Raw genomic sequence first — 15473 nt, 5'->3', positions numbered from 1 at the left:
TCTGCCCCACTGTTGGCTGCAGTTCAGTTGTGAATTAAGAAACATTCTGCATAGATTGTATAGTTGAGGTGTTCAACCTGTGGGCCAGATCCAGCCCCTAGCACCATGTCATCCAGCCTGTGGGGCTGCCCCTGGGTCCATGGCCCAGGGCACTAGATCGGGTGGTGCAGGGCCTGATCTGGGTGGGTAAGAGGCAGTGCAGACCCTGGGGCCCAATCCAGGTGAGCAGGGTCCAATCCAGTATGTGGACTTGTCCCATGCCATTCATTTGCCCTGCGAGCACCACTTGCTTTATGGAATATGGGTCTAAATCTGCAAAGCAAATTAGTGTCTCTTAAAATAAAGGACCTTTTTTAAATTCAAGTTCATCAAAATATGGTTGCAGAAATGTCAATTTATCACAAACTTGTCTTTGAACAGGAGTATTTTTGATTTTGCTTAGAACATATTCATAACTTTCAGAATAGCACAGTGCTCACATAACTGCAATATACAGCTTATTAGACCCCTGTTGTATATCACATTTTGTTATGAGTCCTAGTGTAGACTTACGGTACACCTGTTCATACAACAGAAGATTGGAAGATTCATTACTTCCACAAACTACTTTGTACTTCCTACCTAACCACTCATTAGCCAACAGTGTTTCTTGTTCAAAGGTAGAGTTGTTGGAATCATTCAGAAGAACTGGAGGGATTATGTGGTCACTTTTCCATCCAAAGAAGAGAGCCAGACCCAAGGCAAAAATGTTCAGAAAATTCTTGTTACGCCATGGGACTACAGAATTCCCAAGATCAGGATCAGTACACAGCAAGCTGAAGCACTGCAGGTAGAAAGATGTGACTATTTGTACACTGTATATTCCAGTGTGAGAGTGCAGGCACTGCGTGTTTTATTTAAGACAATAATAATACCAACGGCAGTAAAAGAAAGAAAAAGCTATTTAATAATCCAGAAGCAGGGAGAGTATAATGAACACCTGGCATGCTGTCATACAGCTTACGTATTTATATAAGTGGTGCTAAACCTCATTAGATTCAAGGCACCCCTTGGGAAAAATGCCAGCTCTTAGCTTTCATTTGTCTTTTGATTATGAAAAAATAATAGAACAGTTCTTCTGTGGCAAAGAACTTGGAAAGCCCACAACAGGTCAGATTGTTTCTGACACTATAAACTCCTATTTAAAATCTCTGTGTTTATCTTATGAATCCTGTGTAGGTGTTGGCATACCTAACAGTGCTACTGTTGTGTACCACCTTTAAAAGATTGTCACAGCAGCCACAGCATCTTGGTTGAGAATCACTGCAGTATAGCAATGACCACACACATACCTCATGTAATTTAAACCACGCAAGTTTCCTTCCTTCTGATTACTGTGATAGCAGTGCACAGATGTATGTGTAGTGTAGTTTGACTGATGCTGCACACTTCAAGTTAAAACAAGGTGGCCCAGATACTTTGCTGCAGCAGAGGTGTTTTAGGGGCAGAATGCGTGCCTTCACAAAGCAGCTTAGGTTCACAGATTCTCTTTCCCTGTACAGGTTAGAGTCTAGGGTGTGCGTAAATGCAGTATATATGTATTTTGGTTTTTCATTTAAAGCTGTGGTTTTGTTAAATGCTTCTGAAAGGCATTTCATAAGGAGAAACGAATGTCCTTCAGTGTCTATTTGCATAGTTCCCCAAATGTTTTCTTGTGTCTGTAAAATTATTTTTAGAGTTGCTAATCTTTGGATTTCACAGGTTGCCCCTTGATTAGCATTTATGTTGATTGCTTTTTAATAATGAATTGCTGTTCTAATGTAAGAATTATTGCTTCCCTACAGGATTGTAGGGTTATTGTGCGCATTGATGTCTGGGAGTCAACTTCTGTATATCCAAATGGACATTTTGTACGAGTTCTAGGACGAATAGGCGATCTCGAAGGGGAAACAGCAGCTATTCTGGTGGAGAACGGCATTTCTGTTGCTCCTTTCTCTGAAGTACAGGTTAGACTTTGTGGTTAACTAGATTCTTTAACACTGGTTCTCAAATTGTTGCTCTTTAAGGAAAGGGACCTACTGATGGTTTGAAGAGAGTTAGCTGCTGACATAGTGCCTTTTTATTTACCTGTTTCCAGTTTCTAAAAATTAAATGGGATACTTTTCTAATGTCAGTTTTCCAAGTATGTAATCACTGTGTTTGTCCCAAGGAAACAATGGATTTGCAAATCGCAGTAAAGTGATTTGAGATAATCTCCGTGTTAAAATGTACTTTACTGTAAATACGAGCACCTCTGATTTGGGATCTTCATGCTAGGTGGAATGTTGAAATAGTACTGTCTTTTGACCTGAGGACTCCTCAGGGTAGGGATGGACAAATCAAATTCTGAGGGCTGCTTGCAAGGTGCACTTTCCAGTGGAGAGCCACCGCTCATGGGATTGGCTCTGACCTGATGCAGGTCCTCAGCATGTTAGCAGGGGGTGGGAAAGTGGATCATCTATGCACAGACTGTTGAATTGCTGTGTGATGAGGACACAGGACTTGCTGTTTTTCTTTTAAAATGTCTTTTGTTTAATACAGTGGTTAATGCAGAAATATGGAGGGCCATTGGGATTGCCGTGGTGGGCTGCATGTTATACATCTGTGCTTTAAAAACTGTCAAAACTTCCAAGTTACATTATTCGGGAAGGGGTTAACCTCCTGTGAAGTTTTGATTCGCTTTTGATATTCATAGTCTTTTAAAACTAAGCACAGTAGACAGATGCAAAAGACAAAATCCATTACAATTTACCAGAACTGCATTAATATTTAGGTACTTGTCTCCAAAAATCACTATGCAGGGACACTATTTTAAAGCACAAGGAAATTGATGCTTTCTATAAGTTAAACATGATGGGCAGACTTGGAGAATGCAGTGAAAATATGTTTGTAAGAGTTGCCTTTCTTGGATGAAAAATTACAACAACTTCATAAATGCAGCTACTGTTGTGCCACTGAAACAGCTCATTTTAAATACAGTGTAACCTTTATCTGTAATACGTTTACAAATTGCTAATATCCTATTTGTGCAGATGTCGGAGATGCCAGTCAGCACCTTGGAAAATCCATGGAGGGTGAATCCAGAGGAGGAACTGAAACGCGTTGACTTGAGGGATACACATTTAGTATTTAGCATTGACCCAAAAGGCTGTGAAGATGTGGATGATACACTCTCCGTTAGAACATTAGCCAATGGGAACCTAGAGCTAGGAGTCCATATTGCAGATGTAACCCATTTTGTGCCAGTAAATTCTTACACTGATCTTGAGGCTAGAGCAAGGTAACTTATTTACTGTGAAGTGCAGAGCATACTGCAGGAGGGGAACTTGGAAGCTTATATTGAGGCTGTCCTAAATCATGTAAAAAGATTACTGAGAATAAGAAGCTTGTTGCTCTTCTTAAAGAGTTGGTAACTATAAAAATAGCTTCCTCAAAATAAATAGATGAAGTGGTAAGTTTGGTAGGCTTCCTTACAAAGAACTAGCCAGTAGGGAGCTGGTGCTTGCCTCAGGGGAAGAAAGGATTTGTTGTGGAAATAAATATCTTCTGGTGGGCTTAGCTGCTGCTTTATGCATGAAATGCTTCTTTCTCATTTCCTGAAATCATATATCCTTAATTAGCAGTATTTGGTATGATTAAATCTTGGTCATTGTTCTGTTTTAATTATCAAGATTTAGATATAATTAGAAAGCCCTTGTTTATTTTTGAAGGAATGTATCTTTACAGAAGGTAGAAAAAAGCCCCCATTACATGAATACAGTGAAGTATATGGAAGTCTCTGTCCTAGTTGGAAAATTTGCAACTGAGGATATTGAGACTGGATTTTCATTTCCCACATATGGCAGTCCTTTTTTAGTTTTGGCATTAATTTTTTTTAAATTGACTGCTTTATGCAGCTGCAGAGTAGTAAGGTAGTTGATAGTTGGCAGGAGTGCATTAGATAGAGCCTCTGAATATTTTGTTTTATGTGACTGTTTAGGCCTTATCACTTCATTCCTGAAAGTATAATGAAAGTTGATGGTGCATGAGGGAGGTAGGATTTGCCCCATATTTTGTTAATGAATATTTAAATAACCTGAGTACATTGCTGCTGTTGTGTGTATTGTGTAAAACTAACCTGTTAAAATCATGCTGAGATTTGTATCTTGTTTTGCTGAAGCTGTGCTTATGCTGCAGACTGCTTGAGAGATGTACACCAATGAGTCCCTTTGAAGAGAACAATAAATGTGCTTTATCCTCAGGGCGACAACTTATTACTTAGCCGATCGTCGTTATGACATGCTCCCCTCTGTCCTGAGTGCTGACATATGCTCTCTTCTTAGTGGAGTTGATAGGTAAGACTTTCATAATATTTATGACTAATGTGGGATTTATACGAGTAACTTCATTATTGTTACCAGTAGTTACCTGAGTAAATCCCTTTTACAGACCTCCAAGAAAAATGTTTCTGAGAGCACACACGTAAAGATCACAAGCAGAGTACAAATAATTTTGTGAAACCAGTAAGGAATTCTTCCTTAGGTTTTTGTTGGTTGGTTTGTTGGTTGTTTTTAAGATGTATTTTTATTGCATATGGTTTAGTACTTAATGGGCACATCCACAGGTGTGCGTTAATGTGCATTAGTCTATTTTAATGCACATTAAAACATCAATAAAAATGTGCTATTTAGTTAATATGCATTAAAATAGGCCAATGCTCATTAAGCGTCACTTGAATACTATGTAGTTAATGCGCATTAAGATAGGCTAATGCCCATTTTCTTAGTATACCTCACAACAGAGGTACTAGATTTAATGTGCATTTATTAAAGCATGTTAATGCATGTGTAGACGCTTGCCTAAATAACAAAATTACGGAGTTGTGTGCATTTGAAAAAGTCACCTTTTCATTTGTGGAAATATTGGTCCATGCCCTGATCCTCAAAGAATTATATATGTAGTGAAATAGTTTATTTTCTAATAGTAATCCTTTTAACCAGTTGAGCATGTGCACAAGTCTTTGGAAGAAATGAGGCTTAGCATTCAGTCAGACTGCAACATTATGTTGTCAAAGTTTATTCCTGCAATAAACAGTAGTTGGTACCTAAGAATCTTGTTTGGAGAATTCCTGTAATTCCCACCTCTCTCCATTTAAAAAAAAAAAAAAAAAGATTTTTTGGATATGTTTAATGCTGACAAAGTAGCTGTTATTGTAAGAGCATAGATTTCTTTCTTCGTTCCTGTTTAAAAGTGACAAAGAATAAGGTGTTTTGCACTTTTCACTAAGATGCCTTACTGCAAGCTGTCCAATTTTTGAGCAGCTGGGGGCTGCGGGCTCTGTGGGCTTCCCAGGCTATGCTGCCCTGCCTCCAGGGGCTTAGGAACAAAAAGCAGAAGCTGGAGGAAGGAGCGGGGGACCCAGAGACCCTGGCAGAGCAGTGGCAGGAAACAGCAGCTAAACACAGCTTGCAGGCCAGAAGCTGGAGAGCTCTGCCTTACAGCAGAGTGCTGTAGCTGAGTAGTGGAATACTAAATATGCTTGCTCTTCATTTATTTTACGCACCGTCTTGAAGGGTGAAAGGCAAATGCGTTAAACAAAGACACTGCTGATGCCCCGTTTGCTTCATTAAGTCAAAGAGAATTTTTGGTACAAGAAATGTAAGAGAATCTGCAGACTTGGATATGTTTCAAGTTCAAGTCGAATAAAAACTAAGTACTGTTAAATAAATACATTGTGATTTTATTTTTCAGGTATGCTGTAAGTGTCATGTGGGAACTGGATAAAACTTCTTATGAAATACAGAGGGTCTGGTACAACAGAACCATTATTCGATCTGCGTACAAACTGCACTATGAGGCAGCCCAAGGATTATTAGATGGAGACCTGAGTGGTGTTGATGAGATCCTAGAACTCAAAGAACTGGATGAGAGAAATAGACAGCAGAAGCTGAATGAACTGGTGTGGGCAATAGGGAAGCTGACTGATATAGCTCGACATGTTCGGGCTAAACGTGACAGCTGTGGTGCGCTGGAATTGGAAGGAGTGGAAATCAGAGTGCTGCTGGATGATAAGAAGAACATTCATGACCTCATCCCTAAGCAGCCACTGGAGGTGCATGAGACTGTTGCTGAATGTATGATTCTTGCCAACCACTGGGTGGCAAAGAAGATTTGGGAGAAATTTCCGCAACAAGCCTTGTTACGTCAGCACCCTCCTCCACGACAAGAGTTTTTTTCTGAACTTCGAGAATGTGCCAGTGCTAAAGGCTTTGTCATAGACACATGGTACCGTTTACTTCTCTTAATTTAAGTGTTTGAAGAAAAATTCCAGTGATTAGCTATTTTAACTCCAGAGCTGGATATATACAATGATTAAATTCAAATTAGAATTTTAATACGTATTTTATAGTGCTTTTTAAAAATAGTTGTAGCTTTTTTAACATGGCTTTTCAGCAGTTTGGGATTGCCAGTCTGGTGATGAATGATGGTTCAGACCAAAATGGTACAGAAGCATTTTAATTGTCAAACATTATTCATCCAATCAGTGTGAAAGAGCCAAACTAGTTTATACTGAAATTTAAAACTGCATTTGAGCTTCAGTTGCTCCCTGGTTCCTCCAGTGCTGGTCTGAGAGTCTGTCCTCCTTTGAGTAAAGAATTTTCAGTGGAACTTAAGTATTTAAGCAGATTTAATTTACTTCTGACTTACAGGAGAAAATACAGAGCTGTGTACATCATCCCTTCCAGAACTCGCAGGAGCAGAGGCTATGCATCCATAGCTGCCTCCTTTTAGTGGCACTGTAGCTTATCCCTCGCCATGTACAGACAGGTGTGCAGCAGTGGTTCTCAACTGGGGTGCTGTGAGACCCTTTCAGGGGTGCTGCGGTACAGGTGCCATCCCTGTGGCAGCCCTTGCAACTGCCCCATTCGCACTGTGCCTAGCCAGATAAGCATAAAGCAGGCAGAGGCGCCTGCTATTGCTGTGGCACTTCCTGGTCCGCTCCCCCACACTCCTTGTGGAAAGAGGCAGGTGGGAACTGTCCCACACATCTGTTTCCAGGAGGAGCGTGGGAGGGAAGTGGGGGCAGACCAGGAAGGGCTTCAGCAAGAGTGGGTGCTTCTGCCTATCTTAGACGTACCTGCCTGTGAACAATGCACGTGGAGCTGTTTCACTTGGATGCAGTGGTGGCAGCAGCACCCCAGCTGAGAACCAGTGAGGTTAGCTGAAGCAGCACACCAGTGGTTCTCAACCAGGGTGATGCCAAGTGAATGTTATGGGGGATGCATTGTCTTGAGAGTGCATGAATCTCTGCTTTTGTTTGTGACAGGCTGTTGTCGAAGTAGGAGTGGAGCAGCCCCTGTGTTCCACTCCTTCCTCTCCTCATATTATGCACACGAGGCACAGAGAGGAAATGTTGAAATGAAGTCTGGCTTTCCCAGAGCTGCTCCTGAACTTTTTTTTTGTAGAGAAGTTTTAATAATGATGCAGAATGCCATCTGGTTAATGCTACATAAATGGCATTTTGCCTTGCTGCTTTTAATTGCATGGTCTAAAATTCAGCAATGGCATTATTTTATTCAGAATTAACTCTTTTTGGTAGGTCTAATAAAGCCCTGGCTGATTCTCTGGATAGAGCAAATGATCCCTTAGATCCAATTGTGAACAAACTGCTGCGATCGATGGCTACTCAGGCTATGTCCAATGCACTGTACTTTTCCACTGGCTCTTGTTCTGAAGAAGAATTTCATCACTATGGTACCTATTGCTTGTCCCTTTTTTACGTTTCCATGTAGTTTTTAAATGCTGAGTTTCTAATGGCTCCTTTTTTCTCATCATAGCTGTCTTTTGTCATAGGACTTGCCCTTGATAAATACACCCATTTTACTTCTCCAATTAGAAGATATGCTGATATTGCTGTCCACAGACTGTTAGTAGCAGCCACTTTAAAGGACACAAAAGAAAATATTAAGGACAGTTTGTTCAGCAACAAAGATCTTGACGAGTTGTGCAGCTATATTAATAACAGAAACAGGGTAAGATGGGCAAACGGGGTTTTGTGGCAGGGTTTTGTACAGTATCTCCTGCTGTGGGGTGATGATCCAGACTGGGGCCCCTGCGGGCAACAGTTACATACACTCATGTTACCCTCTAATTAAAATAATTTAATTCAATACAAAATTAGACAGCAATCAAATGAATACAAGTAAAACTTGAAACTGTCACTCTGGTTGGGCCATAAAACACAAAAATGATGCATAACCAGGCATGCAGATGTTGAGCCCACTTGAGTGCAGATGGAAGCATGGGAACAAAGACATTACTTCCTGCACCTGTAGAGAACAGACATTTAATACGTCTGCATGCTGCCTGGGACCTCTCCAATAGTTTAAGAAGTAATTAGGTTTGAACATGCTTAATTAAAAATCTCCTATCATTGTTTAAACATGTTTCTTTTATCGAAGGCTCTGGAGTCAGAAGGGCTTGAAAAGCCCACAGCACAGCTTGGTGCTCTCTTGTTGTCTGAGCCCTCCAGTATTTTGACAGTGCAGTAGCAGTGCGCAAGCTGATTGTGCACGGCAAGCAGCATCCGTGGCAAGAGACACTTAAAGCCAGACTACAGATACCAACATGTTTTCTTTCCCTGTATTTTTCTGTATATTGATATGCTAAGAAGCCAAGAACTTTCTGTCTGGAGTCCATGTTCCAGTCTAGTAAACACCGGTACTTCTGGCTTGGACCACGCATGTATTTGAGGAGAGACTGGCTTTTTATTAATTACTTTATTTCCTTTCCTTAGCTGTTGCATTACTAATTATTTCCATTATGAGAGGGTTAAAGATGCTTCATTTCCTCTGATGAAACAACTTTATTCTTCCATCTGTTCTCAACTATTTTATCAGAACTGAAAACTTTCATTTCTAAAACTTGAGAGCTCTCAGCATTTGAAGTATTAAGAATTTTAAAAAATATGTACACCTTGATTCTTAGAATAGGTTGCCTTCTCCCAACCTTGGGTTAAATAATTGAAAAACAAACCTTTAAAAAACACCTTTCAGTGTCCCTTGCCTATGTGTACATGCTCGACTTCTTCAAATGAAATGAAAGTTTCATTTTGCCAGTTCAGAGTCTAAGTTAGGTCAGGCAAGTTCTGCTGATATAAGCAAACTTTCCTGTTCTTGAGCTTTTAACAGAGCAACTAATGAAGTTGTAAATCTGTGGGGACATAGTGTGATAAGATCTGTAGGACAAATAGGTAATTTAGATTTAAAGGGTAGCTGAATTTGCATCACTTTTGAAAAGGGATGGTAAAGGGGAATATAAATTGAGTGGGGTTTTTTGGGGGGGATGTCTTGCAGGGACTGGCTGTCTTTCTGTTGGCAGGAAGCCCTTTTTTGTTGGCAGGAAGCCCTTTTTACTCCTCCAGTGATTTTTCTGTATCAGCAGCAGGGGCTGGGTCCTGCAGCAGACACTAGCTAAAAATAGGCTGATGCATGAACCAGTCTCAGTCTAAGATACAGAGCTTGAGAAAAGGAACCTTGTCAGCGTGGAAGCGGGGGCAGAAACGGCCTTCCTGAAGGAGGGACTCCTGAGGAGCTTTGTAGATTGATTATAGTGGAGTCAATCCTGATCCTCTGCTCCAGCTAGATTCACCTAGTCCACCTTCTCCCCTGGGAGTGGAGGTGGAAATAAAGACTTCCTTTTGCAAACAGAAAGGAAAACGATCTGTTATAGATTTCCCTGAAACCAAGCAGAATTAACCACTTGTCAACCTGACCCTACCAGCATATTCAGTTATATCCGAGTAGTACTGTTATACAAACATGAAAGCATATCTGTCTTTTTGGCTTTACAGAGATAAAACATGAGGCAAATATCAGTAGGCAGCATGGGCGGGAATAGACCAAGGAGTCTTGCTTCTTAACCCAGTGGACTTGCAACATTCCTGTTGCTTCTATTTCTGAATGTAACTGTTAAACAGATTGGCTGCTCCTTAGATAGGGTTTAGTTGCACCAGGAACATGGTATTTACGTAACAGGCTCCTTAAGACAGCTGCAGCTGAAGACCACGCACTTTTTTACATGTAGTACTTTCCACCTTGGGGCAGGGACATGGATGGCAGCCTGTGGAAGAGACGGGATATGGCCAACAGTAGCTCAGGGAATCAGCCCCATGGTGCAGCTGGGCAGGAGTCCTTAGGGTTGCGCGGCCCACTCTTCCCCCTGTGGCCGGAGCAGCAGAGGTACCCCCTGGGTCACGCTGGATTCCCTTTGCACCATCTGCTGACTCCAGGGGGGATGCTTAGGTTTGTGGCCCACAGGAGGGAGCTGGGTTGCCAGCAGCAGCCTGCTACAGCAAAAGGTTGCCAGCTTTTGGAGTAGATCAGTCTATTTTTATAAAAATACAATAATGAAATGACCCTTCTAGTAATGTACAACTTGAAAGCCAAATCTTCTTCTGCAACATTGATTTATTATGATCATAAACTCTTCATGGGGGTTCTCCCTTCTCACAGGCTGCACAACGTGCCCAGAAGCAATCTACTGAGCTTTTCCAGTGTATGTATTTCAAAGACAAAGTTGCTGAAGCTGATGAGCGCTGTGTAGCAGATGGTGTTATTTACTCAATTCGAACAAATGGTGTGCTTGTTTTTGTACCAAGGTAAGTTGATTAGAGTTTATAATTAGTCTAGAAATAACATGGGGTCACTGGGGTTTTGGAGGGACACTGCTGGTTGAGAGGCTGAACTACCTCGCACAGCCCTTCTCCAACTGCAACAAGCTTAGGTTTCACTTACAGCTGTTTCTGGTTGGAAGCAATACTTTCTATCCATTAATTCATGCTACAGAATATAGTATTTACCTATTCTGAATACTTAAAAGTCTAACTTAAAAGAACGGTCAGACTGCCTTCCACTGCCTCACTATCCTTGCAACTGCCAGAGCAATTTGTGTCATAGCAACCCCTTTCAGCTCACTTTCTCCCAGGAAAAGAAAAGAATTGAAGTGTTTCACTCCAAGTATATTTTTGAGCAGTAGAAAGGGAATCGAACAAAAGGCAGGTCTGTATTCAGGGAAAGAAACAGTTTAAAGCTGCACCCTCCTTAGCTGCCTCTGACTTTGCACCTATTTCATTTCCTTACAGCTGTTTCATGTAGCTGATACCCAGTTCTTATGTTCTTAGTGAGGATGGCAATTGTGCCTTTCTTGCAATGTCCCATCTGTATTTCTGGGTAGAGAAAGCATAGTACATATAGGGCGATTGTACCCAAAAGCTTGTAAAGAACTTGTTTCCAACTACTCAGTTGGTCTAGTAAAAGATACCAGATTCACCCAAAGAACATTGCCGGCCTATGTCCTTAAACCAACATGGCTACAAGCAAAAATCCAGCATATATCAGTTGAAAGCATTTGTGGCTCATTTTATGTGGACCAACAGCTAGTCATAGACCAGATCCTGTGAGAGCAACCAGAATAGAGAAACAAATATAGACAGGCACTTATCTGTGCCAACCCTTCAGCTTGTAATTAGCAGCAGTCTCTCATGTGCTGTGGAGCAGTCCTTATATGAAATGAATTTTAAGCTTTTACACTACATTAAGATTTTTAAGTTAATCTACTAAATGTTCTGCTTTTAGCATAATTCAGCTGTATTGAATTGCATGAGTAGGAATAAGAATTGCTGTTATGCAGTAGTTAGACAGCTCTGCCTTTCACTGTTAGAAGAGCTTTTCCCAGCCCCAAATGGTGCCTGTACACGAGCAGCGAGGATGCTCTGATGTGCTGTAATTACAGAGCATCGGAGTAGACTCAATTGACTCTGCTTCTCATGTATCAGTGCCCCTGTGCTGAAAAACAGCAGCAGGGGCACTTTAACTAAAGCTTGTTCAATGAGCTTTAAAGCACCTCTACCACCATTTTTCAGCATGGGGACACTCTGGGTGCTTTTAGAGCAGGTCTCAGAGCCACTTCAATTAAAGAGCCCCCTTGCCATTCCCAGAGTGCTTGTATAAACACCCCGAAGGACCAGGAGCTGCTGGAATGGCAGGGATAACTTGGTCTCTTTCTCCCTCAGCTGGAAAATTAGGTTTGATTAGCTGATGATTTTCCTTGCTCCCTGATTGTGGGCTATAGAGGTGGTGAGGTAGACTTCCACATTGGTTAACTGGGGGAAGGTAAGACAACGAAGAGATATTGAAACAAGAATAAACTCTTCAAAAAAAATTCTGTAAGTGTAGTTACCTATTTCAGTTTTGTATCTTTCCCTTTCCAAATCCCTGGTCTGTATACTGTTAGAATAAACTTATGAATAAGATTAGTTTGCTGATCTGATTCCTTGTATCAAAAATCGTAATTCTTATTTTCACTTTCTCTATCCTATAGGTATGGAATTAAAGCTCCTGCATATCTGAAAAACAAGGAGGGTTTAGTCATCTCTTGTCAGTCTGATGGGAGTTGTGAATGGAAGCCTGGTTTTCTCCAGCACTTCCAAAACCGAATTACCTCCACTACAACTGCTGGAGAATCTGTTACACTGAGTCTGTTCGAACACATCACAGTAAGCATCTTCATTTAGAAGAAAATTAAAGGAATTGCTAAGTGCACAACTTGTGGGGAGGAAATAACATTCTGTACTCTCTTTCTAAGGTAAAAATACTTGGGCAATCTTCCCGATGCCATGCTGACACCCTCAAGCTCGAGATAGTTAGCAACACACCGTACGAGATAACGGATGCTGACGTTTCTCAGAATTCCCACGTAATGAAAAGTGACTTGGTGAAAGAAGTAACCAAGTCTGCAGAAGCTCAGCTTGCCCAAGAAAGAGCCAGGGCTGAAATAATTCAGGAAGAATATCAGGAATATTGCCAAACAAAGGGAACTAGCCTGTATCAACTACTGGAGGAAATCAGAGACCTGGATCTGTTAGATGTATCAGCTGGTAACAGAGTATGAAGTGTAACATGGTCTTGTTGCATGCTGCTGTATTCCACTTAGGCAGCTCCACTCGATTTTAAATCCTGTTTTTAAAAAAAATGGAGGCACTGATCTTTAAAACTGATGTTTTAGGAAATTGAGAAACTTTTGGTATTTATTTTAGATAAAAGGTAATATTTCTACCTAATGAAAACAAACTTGAATTTGTGTGTTTTAGATGCACAATGAACTGTCGCATTCAAGACTTAAATGACCTAGTCAGAGATTCTTCTTACTGAAAAACTCCTGATTCTGATTTAAGAGCTACTTGGAATTTATTTTTCTAACTAGATTTTTAAAAGGAATCTAAGTCAATTTTGTATTTGTTTATAAATAATGATATCCAGTGATGAACGTATTAGTACAGATGATACTTGTCCATGTAAGGTTTCTGCAGATTGCGCAGTGGCTTTTAATTGTTTTACCTAGGTCAGTTATCCAATAAAACACTGTAACTGATAAACATAGCCTTAAAGAACGTTCATGTATTTAGCCCGAACCCATTTATTTACAACATGCTAGCAAAGGGCAGGTTTAAGAAGCCTGAGGCCACTATCAATATGAAAATATGTCACAAATGAACGTCAGTAAGATGGGAAGAGACTGTCTGCTTACAGGGGTTAACTGCTGTACATAATGTTCATTTCATTAACTTCTGCAGTACTACCATACCATAAGAACTACTCAATTGTTGAAGTGATTCTCTTCCTAAAACGAGACATTCAAAGAACCTGCTATTACCTTTTGAACAGAAACATGGGACTTGAGTACAGGAGGGTAGAATAGAAAGTAAATAGTTGCTGTGAAAGGCAGGAGCCTTTCCAATCAATCCTTAAATCAAGTGTAGTTCAGCTTCTGAATGGGCCCACTGCAACACTGGTCAGGCCACAGCTGGAGTATTGTGTCCAGTTCTGTGCGCCCCATTTCAAGAGGGATGTGGACAGCATGGAGAGGGTCCAGAGGAGGCCACTCGCATGATCCGGGGACAACAGGGCACACCCTACAATGAGAGACTGCGGGACCTGAACCTGTTCAGCCTTCACAAGAGAAGGCTGAGGGGGGACCTGGTGACTGTCTATAAACTCACTAGGGGGGGACCAGAAGGGTTTGGGGGAGACCTTGTTTCCCCGAGCGCCCCCTGGCATAACAAGAAATAACGGCCACAAGTTGTCAGAGAGTAGGTTTAGATTAGACAGCTGTAAGAACTACTTCACAGTCAGGGCAGCTAGGATCTGGAACCAACTTCCAAGGGAAGTGGTGCTGGCTCCTACCTTGGGGGGCTTTAAGAGGAGGCTTGATGCCTACCTAGCTGGGATCATTTGAGCCCAGTTTTTTCTCCTGCCCAGGCAGGGGGTCAGACTTGAAGATCTACAAGGTCCCTTCTGACCTGACTTCTACGATTCTATGAATATCATCTCTTCAGGCTGCTTTCACAACCCTGAGCTACTTACTTGTGTTACCTCAAGTGCTGTTGACAGGAATCTGCATAGTACTGTCTCAACGCATGATTAAATTGAGCTGCAGTTCAGAAAAGGTAGTAACTTGCTTCAGTGATGTCTGTTGTCCATTAGGTAAGGCTCTTACATACGTTTCATACTTTATTTCCAAAATTTAATAACTTTTGTATAATAATGAAATACAAACATTTCATAAGAAATTAGTATGGTTACAAAATGTTTCTGAACAGCTAAATCGAGATACCTGTTTGCATACGACATCTCTGAAATTTCACTATTGCTTATTCCCTATAAAGAAAACCTTTCCTAAAACAGGATTCCCAGTGACTTTCAAAATTTAAGTTTGAAAAAAAAGGGGGGGGGGATTAAAAAAACCCCACCACTCTTGTATATAATTCAGAAAACCTAGTATCAGCAATGCTTTTTCAACAGTGACAAAAGTAAGGTTCAAGTATAGGGAAAAGGCAAAATGGTGTTTTGTTCTTTTACCAGATACTCCGTTGTAGAACAACATATATACCTGCTCTTTTTTTCCCCCCCACAGGGAAAATTTTGGCCATCTACACTTTTAATTAAGATTTCTGTAAACCTTCCAGTTTAAAAAGGAAAGTAGAAAAAAGACAGCAACACTTGTAAAGAGATATTGCTAGTACTACAGTATGCCTGGTCTTTTTTTTTTTTTTTTGATTATTTGTACCCAGATATTGTCAAAAGTTATTGGATCTCTTCTTCAACAGGTTCCAATTGTGTATCTTTGCCCACGGCTTCTCTCTCAGCAACTCCGGCTTCAGCAGCTAGAGTTTCTTCTAATTTTATCAGACTGTCAGGATTCTGAGTCCCAGTGCTGTTAAACTCTTCATCTGAGTGGCCTGCAGATTGGTCTATTAAAAAAAAAAACAAATCACAGATATAGATCGTTATTACCTATGACACCCCGGTAGTGTAACAGTGCTTAATCAGCCATGCTTCTGTGGCTTGGGATCACCTCAGTAGCCAGCCTCAGGAACTCAGGACAGTCATTATGGTCAAAACGATCATCTGCAGGAT

At 40.9% G+C, this 15473-nt stretch overlaps 2 protein-coding genes across 2 annotated transcripts in view; one reads left to right on the top strand and one right to left on the bottom strand.

Annotated features, from left to right (window-relative positions):
• Positions 1-13436, top strand: part of DIS3L (DIS3 like exosome 3'-5' exoribonuclease) — a 44297-nt gene extending 30861 nt beyond the window's left edge. The window contains exons 8-17 of the mRNA XM_019503958.1: positions 660-829; positions 1824-1985; positions 3051-3298; positions 4260-4352; positions 5749-6282; positions 7598-7752; positions 7852-8030; positions 10512-10657; positions 12379-12553; positions 12643-13436. Coding sequence (XP_019359503.1) covers positions 660-829; positions 1824-1985; positions 3051-3298; positions 4260-4352; positions 5749-6282; positions 7598-7752; positions 7852-8030; positions 10512-10657; positions 12379-12553; positions 12643-12948 — 2168 coding nt within the window. The 3' untranslated portion in view covers positions 12949-13436. The remainder of the gene's footprint in view (positions 1-659; positions 830-1823; positions 1986-3050; positions 3299-4259; positions 4353-5748; positions 6283-7597; positions 7753-7851; positions 8031-10511; positions 10658-12378; positions 12554-12642) is intronic.
• Positions 13437-14563: 1127 nt separating this feature from the next.
• TIPIN (TIMELESS interacting protein) overlaps positions 14564-15473 on the bottom strand; it is a 29954-nt gene continuing 29044 nt past the window's right edge. Inside the window, exon 8 of the mRNA XM_019503959.1 lies at positions 14564-15307. Coding sequence (XP_019359504.1) covers positions 15141-15307 — 167 coding nt within the window. The 3' untranslated portion in view covers positions 14564-15140. The remainder of the gene's footprint in view (positions 15308-15473) is intronic.

This window comes from Gavialis gangeticus, unplaced genomic scaffold, assembly GCF_001723915.1.
Source record: "Gavialis gangeticus isolate Ggan-Ray unplaced genomic scaffold, GavGan_comp1, whole genome shotgun sequence".
Classification (NCBI taxonomy): Eukaryota; Metazoa; Chordata; order Crocodylia; family Gavialidae; genus Gavialis; species Gavialis gangeticus.
This window is presented reverse-complemented; position numbering and strand designations above follow the sequence as displayed.